The sequence below is a fragment of the Siphateles boraxobius genome, unplaced genomic scaffold, assembly GCF_051911475.1.
Source record: "Siphateles boraxobius isolate OS27281-9 unplaced genomic scaffold, OSU_SipBor_1 22, whole genome shotgun sequence".
Classification (NCBI taxonomy): domain Eukaryota; kingdom Metazoa; phylum Chordata; class Actinopteri; order Cypriniformes; family Leuciscidae; genus Siphateles; species Siphateles boraxobius.
This window is the reverse complement of record NW_027508833.1, coordinates 31,731,768-31,741,419: the sequence shown is the minus strand read 5'-3', so window position 1 is coordinate 31,741,419 and position 9,652 is coordinate 31,731,768. Positions and strand designations below refer to the sequence as shown.

The 9,652-nt window shown below is 37.5% G+C and overlaps 2 protein-coding genes across 2 annotated transcripts in view; both read left to right on the top strand.

Annotated features, from left to right (window-relative positions):
• Nucleotides 1-496: 496 nt before the first annotated feature.
• On the top strand, nucleotides 497-6,914 carry nipal3 (NIPA like domain containing 3). Its single transcript, XM_077239682.1, has 11 exons — nucleotides 497-753; nucleotides 2,286-2,354; nucleotides 2,570-2,741; nucleotides 3,115-3,174; nucleotides 3,435-3,580; nucleotides 3,821-3,917; nucleotides 4,095-4,230; nucleotides 4,303-4,391; nucleotides 4,487-4,550; nucleotides 5,181-5,275; nucleotides 5,486-6,914. The coding sequence occupies exons 1-11, from the start codon at nucleotides 700-702 to the stop codon at nucleotides 5,665-5,667; spliced, it is 1,164 nt and encodes a 387-aa protein (XP_077095797.1). The 5' UTR covers nucleotides 497-699; the 3' UTR covers nucleotides 5,668-6,914.
• Nucleotides 6,915-7,350: 436 nt separating this feature from the next.
• Nucleotides 7,351-9,652, top strand: part of rcan3 (regulator of calcineurin 3) — a 29,385-nt gene continuing 27,083 nt past the window's right edge. The window contains 2 exon segments of the mRNA XM_077239697.1: nucleotides 7,351-7,410; nucleotides 7,412-7,458. Coding sequence (XP_077095812.1) covers nucleotides 7,351-7,410; nucleotides 7,412-7,458 — 107 coding nt within the window.

Genomic DNA, 9,652 nt, shown 5'->3' with positions numbered 1-9,652 from the left:
TTTATAAACTGTCTGACGAAAATAGTAAACATGATTTTATAAAGACAGCATGTTGTTTTTAAAATGAAACAATTGTCTTTTTAAAAAATATTCAACTAGGCTAATTACCTTGTATTAAGTAAACAGCGTAACCTTTTTCTACAAAGTTAGTAGCCTACAAGGTTTCTGAATATTAGAAAAAGATTTTCAATTCTAACTTTCAAATTTATTTTTAAAATGTTTTTCACAGCTCCAGTCCAAATCAACTTTACAGCATCCAGACTGTCAACATCAAACTAAAAGTTGTCCAAGCATGGCAAAAAAAAAAATATATATATATATATATATAGCCTATATATATATAGTGGAAATATATCTCCATCATCCACACCGTCCATTAAAACGACACAAAATATTATTATTATTATGTTTTTTGTTTCGTTTTGTTTTTTGTTTTTTGTTTTTTGTTTTTTTGTTTTTTGCGTAGAATGCGTGCCTCGTCACATCCAACAAATTCGACGTCACAGGAACCTGCGTACAACGTCAAATCACTTGACAGGTGTACCCGGAAAAAACGGCGTTTCGAAAATGGCGATCCACGTAAACTGCAGCCCAAACAGAGGAAAGTAGAACTGTATTTTATCCGAGTACCGACTGGACTGAGCTGCGAGACGGGCTCGGTGATGCGTGTTTAGCTGAAGGAAGTCATCTGAAGTAAGGATGAACGGCGTGAGGATGGCACGAGACGACAATGTGACGGAAGACTCTTACACGGTGAGTCTAACGTTATGCTACAATGTTTGCAATAACAATCAAAATAGAAATGCAAAACGAAAATAAGCGTTTACAAAAGCTGATCTTGAAATAGCGATTATGTTATACTAAACTGACTGTTAGCCTAATACTGATATAGCTTAATGCCACACTAATGCAAATGTAGACAGTCATGGTATAAAGACACTGCTGGTTTTTAGTAGGTTTTATAATTAGAGAAATACAACCTCAGATGAACAACAACAACACGTGATATATTACACCGTGTCATTATTTATTTAACAAACAGCCAAAATGCAGAAGCAATGTGTAACAAACTAAGTACACACTTTGATTCAGCCTAATGTCTTGTAGAACCAAATTTAGCAGCAATAACTTGAAGAAATCATTTTCTATATGACTTTATCAGTCTCTCACATCTTTCTGGAGGAATTTTGGCACACTCTTCTTTACAACGTTGCTTCAGTTCATTGAGGTTTGTGGGCATTTGTTTATGCACAGGTCTCCTAAGGTCTCGCTGCAACATTTAATTTGGGTTGAGGTCTGGACTTTGACTGGGCCAGTGCAACACCTTGATTCTTTTCGTTTTCAGATATTTTGTTGTAGATATGCTGTTGTGCCTGGGATCATTGTCCTGATGCATGACCCAATATCAGCCAAGCTTTAGGTGTCGGACAGATGGCCTCACATTTGACTCTAGAATACGTTGGAGGAGTTCAATCACTGCAAGGTGTCCGGGTCCTGTGGCTGCAAAACAAATCAAAATCAAAACAATGCCCAAATCATCACCCCTCCACTGCTGTGATGGACAGTTACAAGTCTGACTCTCTAACCATTAGCTCACGACTGCCAGATTGAGATACTATTGTAGTTTTCACGGATACTGATATAGTATCATCTATTATAGTTTTTATTTTTATGTTTTCTTTTTATTTTCATTTAAATATTAACTGAAGCCTGTAGAGTCTGAAGTGTAGTTTTTGGGTGTCACGGTCCTGACCTTGGGGTGAATTTGCTGGGACGTCCCTTCTGGGAAGACTGACAACTTTCTTGAATGTTTTCCACCTGTGAATAATCTTCCTCACTGTAGAATGATGGACTTTCATTTGTTTGGAAATGGACTTGTAACCCTTCCTATATTGATGGGCAGAAACAATTTCTTCTCTAAGATAATTGCTAATGTCTTTCCTCCTTGGCATTGTGTTTTCACACACCTGAATGCTCCAGACCAGCAAACTGCCAAAACTTCTGCTTTTATAGAGTTGGTCACGCTTGCTGAGGATCAGTTAATCACAGACACTTACCCTCTTAATTCCTATGGAAGCAGTACGGGTGTATGTAGTTTTCACACATGGCCTAGTTTTTGTTAAATAAACCATGACACAGTGTAATATGTCATGCGTTGTTGTTGTTATTATGTCCTGATATGTAAAACCATAGAATTCAAAAGGTTGTACTTTCTTTTTTTACATGACTATATATATATATATAGTTACATTTTAACATGTTTTATCTTTGTGATTTATACACAGGAAAACCTCATTGGTACATTGTTAGCTATCTTTGGAAACCTGTTGGTCAGCATCTCAGTCAGCATTCAGGTAAGTGTGTATTTGCAGGCTACATTTATAATTACATTGTAATTCACGGTCAGGGTGTGTTCAGGTTACGCCCTGTGAAAGTCATCAGCTTTTATTTGCTTTTTCCCAACATCTTGTTTTATAACCCTGCTGTTGTTTGGTATAGTATCTAGGAGAGTGGGTTTAAAAAAGTGTAATAGACAAACATGCATAATGACTGAAGTTTTCTCTCGCAGAAACAAGGTCATGTGACATTGGCAGGAAATAAAGACCCGAGGCAATACTACTACACTAAGACCTGGTGGTCTGGCCTGATGCTGATGGTTCTGGGGGAGGGCGCACTGTTTGTGTCTTATGCTTTTGCTCCGCTCTCTCTCATAGCTCCACTTAATGCCGTGTCTGTCATAAGTAGGTATTATTAATGTTATGTTGCATTCACTTCCATATTTTATACTGTTTTCTTATATTTGATGTAATTAAAATGTTTATATTACAGTGCTTCTTGACTGATGTCATTTGCCATAAACATTTAATTTTATGTGTAATATACAGTAGCTCTAAAGCAGTGTTATGTAAGTGTTTTAGTTATTTTAGTAGGCTACATCAAGCTATATGAAAATGTGAAATGTTTATTTTGAAACTAGCTGAAAATATTCATTTTACATGATTTCAGTTAACTTTGTTTTTATTTCAAGTTACAAATGTTTTTTTTAATGGTTTTAGTTAACTATAACAACCATGCTCTGAAGATGACCAGTGTTTTCTGTTTTGTTCTTCTCAGCAAGCTCCATCTTAGGTTTCCTGTTTTTGCGGGAAAAGTGGAAGGCACAAGAATTCTTGAGTGAGTTCTGCTCATTTTTCTCAGTAAATATATATATTAAAAAACAATAATTATTAATAGTGTTGATTGCTTTCAGTTGCATAATGCTGGCTTTGTTGAACAAGCTGTGCTTTCAAAAGATTGAGGAATTTGAGGCTATGCGTTAATAAGCAACAACTACTTATTTGTATTTTTAATGCAAACAATTAAATGCAGTCCCTATGTAGTGTAATTGTTCAGACATTTCAGAAATTATTTCACACATTTTCTTGTGTTTGTAGAGCGCTACATCTGGACTTTCCTGGGCTGTGCCTTGACGGCGGGTGGCACTTACCTTTTTGTGACGTTTGGGCCGAACTCTCATGAACAGTTGAATGCCGAGAACATAGTAAAACATGTTATTGGCTGGCCCTTCCTCTTATACTTGGTAATACACACCCTCGTCTTTTAGAAAGTCATTGTGTGATTATTTAATTAGTGTAATATGCAAGTGTTTGCAAGTGTTTTTTGCCTGAGAATGATGTAAAGCCGGAAATCATTACAGTCCAAATTGTTATTTTTTTTAAATATCAAACATGAAACCAATTTTTGTTGATGAGTGAAAACACCAGCTTGTCTTTTTCAAGTGTTGATGATTAGCATTGAATGCGGTTTTGTGTTTTTCCAGCTTCTGGGGATCATCACATTCTGTCTGCTGCTGTATTTCTACAAACAACGGAATGCAAACTACCTTGTTCTGATTTTGCTACTGGTGGCACTACTTGGTAGGACAATTACACAACATATGTTGTCTGTAGAGCCCATTGTGTCCATGAAACATTACTCAAAGTGATCCACAGCCAGTACATGTTTTGCAAAGTTGCAAAAAAAGCTGAAGGAATGCACAGATAAAGAAGTCATAAATATACCAATGACCAAAATAATGGAGCTTTGCCCTTTAGGTTCAGTGACTGTAATCACAGTGAAGGCGGTTTCAGGGATGATAATGCTTAGCATCTTGGGTCCTCTACAGCTGTCATATCCCATATTCTACGTCATGTTCGTCTGCATGGTGGCTACTGTCGTCTTTCAAGCATCGTAAGTTCTGGTGTTTGCTGTGTTGTTCTGATATTCTGTTGTTCTTTTATATGACTTGATTTTCTTTATTAGATTTTTAGCACAGGCATCTCATCTGTATGATTCCTGTCTAATCGCCTGTGTGAATTACATTTTCTCCACAACATTTGCTATTGTGGCAGGTAGGACTTGCACATTTCTTTCTCTATTTTCATTTCAGCACCGTGTTAGTGGTCTCATTCTCATCCTCATTCCCATCCCATTTGTTTTAAAACAGGAACCATATTTTACCAGGAATTTTACCATGAAGACGTTCTGCACATATGCATGTTTCTGTTGGGGTAGGTTTTATGATGCATTCTACATACATACACCACTGTTCAAACGTTTATTTTTTTTATTGTTGAAATAAAGGCTCAAAAATACAGTAAAACAGTAATATTGTGAAATTACTTTTTTATTTCTATATGCATTAAAATGTCATTTCTCATTATTATCAATGTTGAAAACAGTTGTGCTGCTTAGGATTTTTGTGGAGGATTCTCTCATGATGAATAGAAAGTTCAAAAGAACAATTATAAATTTATACTGTCACTTTTGATAATTTTAATGCGTCCTTGCTGAATAAAAGTATTAATTTCTTCAATTTCTTTTTACTGATCGCGCAGAAAAAGTTGAATAATTAGTTTTATTTCCTTTAAGATGAATTGAATGTTAATACATTAATTATGAAAAATGTAATATTTATATTAAATATTTACATCCATTGACAGCAACTAAATTTTACATTCAGTATCTCATTCATCAAGGTGGAAAATACTGACTATAGTACTATGTGATGCATTGTAACACATCTGTGTCAGGAAGAAAACTGAAATTCCACACACGTTTGTTTTCTCCACAGTAGCACTGACTAACAAACTCTCTGGGATTTGTTCAAACGTGTCTTTGTTCTTTGTAATTTTCCGCAGATGTGCTATATGCTTTCTTGGAGTGTTCCTGATTACTAAAAGCAAGAGGAAAGTCAAATCCTTTGAGCCATATGTTACTATGGACATGGTGAAAGGTATGTGTATATATATATATATATATATATATATATATATTTTTTTTTTTTTTTCATTAAGATTTGGAAAGGAAGCTGGTGGGTAGACTGTCATGTGCTTTGTTAGGAATCTGGCTCAAGATGAAAAGGCCAGCTGATGTCATATCTTATTTAGAGATGGCTGATTTATTATTGTTATCAAGCCAAACAACCAATCATGTGTCAACACAGGTATTCCAACCATTCACAACAAAGGCTGGGCTGTGCAGCCTGATTATAACGGCTCGTTTTCCTACGGAGCACTGGAGAACAACGACAGTGTGGCCCCTGTGACGCTCCCAGTGGACCAAGAGCTGTCCGTCTCTCCCAGGCCTGTTAGCCCGTACCAACCATCCGAGCTGAAGAAAGACTGAGCGCAGATGTGCCTGAAATGAAATTAAGACTGATTTAAGATGAGAAATGCTACTCTGTGTTTAAGCATTACTGGGTTGATTATTGACAGCACTTATAGAACACAGTTCTGGAATATTGGACCATTCTAGAACTTCTGTATTTCTCTAGTCTCATCCAGAGCCAGGAAAGCAAGCTATAACACATGCTAGATGCAAATAAGGACTTTCATTGGTGGCGTTGATTTTATCCTTAGAAAGATTGGCATGTTATCTTATACGCATATCTGTAATCATGCTTTAAATGTGCTGACTGACATGATCACTCTCGGTCTTTTATCAAAGTGACAAAGCTCATGTCTCTAACCTTAAAGCCTAAATATACCTCAGAAAATGTTTTGGATTCTGCTACTGCTTTGTACCAGAGATACTGCTGCCGGTCCAGCTTTATTAGCCAAAGACTAATGTGGATTTCACAATTCCCAGCTAGTTATATACAGTACAAATACATGTTTGATACTGGCTTAATTTACTGAATGTACAAGCTCATACGAGTCTCATTTTCCATTTTCAGGCCTAAATGTGTGCTGTGCCTATTATTTATTCCCTGTGCCTATATCTTAAGCATACCAAATAGACTTTCTGTACAAATCTGCATGTTTATGGGTATTAGATTGAATATCAGAACACTGCTGGTGGTTGTAATTTACAGATACCTTCTGTAAAACTAAGAAACACTTGTGGATATTTTGTCATATATAACATTGCTTAGACTAATGTGGTCAAATATTTTATCGTTGTATTTGGTGTGTGGCTCTTTTTTTCTCGCTCTCTTTTTTTAGTTTTATGCAAGTAATCAATAATGCTGTGTTTATTAAACCATTGCCTTGGACTTTTTATTGAACGATAATGGGAAACCCGACTGTCTAAGCCACATCAATACACTGAGTTTTGTTTAAGTGCAATTACTACTGTGTTGAGATCATGTAAATTTTGAGTAAATTTTTTGAGAATTTTTATTTGCATTTAAACTAACGTTGTTTGTGTTATTACAACCATTCCACAATGACAATCATAATGTCTTTAACCAAAATAAATAATGAAAAAAGACCAAGCTTCAGGCAGCATTCTGTGTAGTTAGCACTGTAAAAATCCTGCTGAACCAATAAAATGCATCTTTTTGTGACTGCTTGTTCTTTGATCTGTATTTACCACTGGAGTATAGTTTATAGCTGTTTTACATAACCAATGTATTAAAACCTTGAATCTCATTCATATTGTTGTGGACTGTTGTATAATGGGGAATTTAACTGGAAACTTAGGGTTAGTATCTCAAGGAGTGACTTGATTTGATTTTAAGGAACCATGTGTTTATTAAATGACACTTTAATAGGTTACTACATTATGGATGCCTGGCTCAGTAAAGACTCAGAATTTGATTGCAAGTCAAGGCATTGTGCAAGTCAAGATTAGGCTACAACAGGCTGCCAAATTAATTATTAGTAACTAACAGAAACTGGCTCCATATCAGATCACCATTTCTAGTCATAAAATAGAGTGCACAAAGACTGCTTTTTCTCTTTCCTAACTGTTTTACCCATAGCAAAATGCAAACTACTTTGTTTTCGTATATCCTTGATTGCCTCAAAATGTCAACTGGATTGTGGCATTTTTGTTTGCTCCCTCTCCTGGTGGGGTAGGGGAATGATGCGTGAGGGTGGGAAATTGTGGAGCAACAGCTCAGAGGGTCACAGTAGCGACCCACGAAGAGGATGAAGAAGAAGAGATGGCGTTCAGGCAGATTGAAGAAGACCAAAGCCCGTATACGGAAAGCCTGTTCACTCCCTATTACGCCCTATTGTGCCGAATTTTGGTTGTAGTTCCACCAGAGTTCCACTGGGGGGCGATCGCCCTGAGTGCAAAATGAATGGGAGTCTATGGAGCTAGACGGCTAAATTTGTCTCTCTCACCCAATTGCCATCGAGAAATGAAATCTAGGATTTGATTGTAGATTTTGCAAGTTCAACATGGGTTATAGGTCGAAAGTTGAATGAATGAGTACTTATGTCCTTTTCAGGTTGAGTTGTTGTTGCCCATTACACACTAGCATTCTGCTAATGAACGCTGATTGGTCAGTGAAGGACTGATTACGACCAGAGATACCGCTTGATGGCATCGTGGCATCCGAAGCAGGACCAGAATGTGTGTGTGTATTTTCGGCGTGGGCTTTTAAAGGTGCAATGTGTAAAAAATGTGAGTATCTATTAACAGAAATGCAATATGACATCCATAACTATGTTGTCAGTGGTGTATAAAGAACTTACTTAATAAACCGTAATGTTTTTGTTACCTTAGAATGAGACATTTATATCTACATAACCGCGGGAATCCCCTTCTATGAAGGTCGACATATTGTGACGTCATGTTTCTACCGTAGCCGACAGCGAACAAACAGCGCTACAGAGCGCGTTTCGTCACAACCTTGAAAGAGAAGCAGCAGTAAGCTAGAAGCTAGCCATAAACACCGTGAGTAGTGACTTTTCCCTTGTCAGTGGTGTAAAATATGTAGTTGGATTGTTTCATGTAACTTAGTTCTTCTCCCTCGCTGTGTTATGGCTTTGCTATGTGGGGATAAATGTGCTGAACGTTCGTGAGACAGCTGATTAGTACTCTTGTCATTGACCGTAAAACAGTAACGTTACAGGAATCACCAACCCGTCGATCTTGGAAGCATTTTAAGTCGATCGCGAAGAGTTTTCAAAATCAGAGAAAAAAAGCCTATTGTGTGTAGTAAATGGTATCTAGGGGATGCGGAGGCGCGCGCGCTGTACAATCATGCCATTTTTGCCGCACGCACCTTTGGGCTCATGCGGACGCGTCGAGTTTAAACAAGGCTTTACGCTTTAACCAGCTCAGCCACAGTAACAGCTCATATTGAGCCAGCTAAACGTTTTCTGTTAGAAACAATATATAGTTGCATAGTTTCATGTGGTTCTTCTCCCTCGCTGTATTATGGGTTTACTATGTGGGGGGAAATGTGCTGGTTAGGTTTGTGAGACAATCAGCTGATTACTATTATTATATTATATATTAAGACCCTTGATCTTCACCTGACTATGGCTTTGTAAACTTTATCCGTGATGTGGTTTATAATGGACTGTGGTACAGAAACAGTGACAATGTTACACACTCTTGGCTTACTCTGGCTATTCTCTGCTGTCTCAGACGACGATATGTTTGTCCAGTTTCAGGCACCGTAGCTTCTTCGAAAGGGAGGGGTGAGAAGTGGGCTGAGCCCTCAGTGCAACTCGCAGCCAAACCGCTAGATGTCTAAAAATCACACACTGCACCTTTAAAACAACAAAACAAAAACTCTTCTAGCGTGTGTATTTACCTGTGTCAGTGGTGTTGTCGATGAAAAGAAAGTGCAGAGCGCGAAAGCATCAAAGTGACTGGAGGATTGCGTAAAGCAGTATCTCTGGTGGAACGATGTGTATGACGTCATTGACATTTTAAAAGACTTTTTAAAGCAAATGAGTGACTCTAAAAAATCTAACACCCAGCAATGAGTAATTTCTTTGTATCTCCTTTCGAATACAACATTCAAATTACTAGACAAAAAATTATATCCTGAGAAAAGTGGATTTTTAGGGGTATAGCAGAGCCCGTCTAACGGAGAGCCTTGGCACTTCCTATTAGCCCCATTGTATATCATCTTGGTTGCAGTTCCATTAGAATTCCACTGGAGGTGATCAGGGGCGAGTGCAGAATGAATGGGTGTCTATGGGGCTAGACCAGATGGCTAAATGTATCCCTTTCTCCTGCTTGTCGTTGAATCAACATGGATTTTATTGTTGATTCCGCAAGTTCAATATGGATTATAGTTCAAAAGTCGAATGAACGAGTACTCATGTCCTTTCGATTTCTTACAGGATAGGTCGTTGTTGGCTGAAACACGTTAGCATTCTGCTATTGTGTGACGTCATCACATTTTTGAACGGATTTTTAA

Bases quoted from the DNA above. Each gene is read 5' to 3' on its own strand.
- nipal3 (XM_077239682.1), top strand. From the start codon at position 700: ATGAACGGCGTGAGGATGGCACGAGACGACAATGTGACGGAAGACTCT. The intron at 754-2,285 runs GTGAGTCTAACG...ATTTATACACAG, and splicing joins TGACGGAAGACTCTTACACG to GAAAACCTCATTGGTACATT. The intron at 3,581-3,820 runs GTAATACACACC...GTGTTTTTCCAG, and splicing joins GGCCCTTCCTCTTATACTTG to CTTCTGGGGATCATCACATT.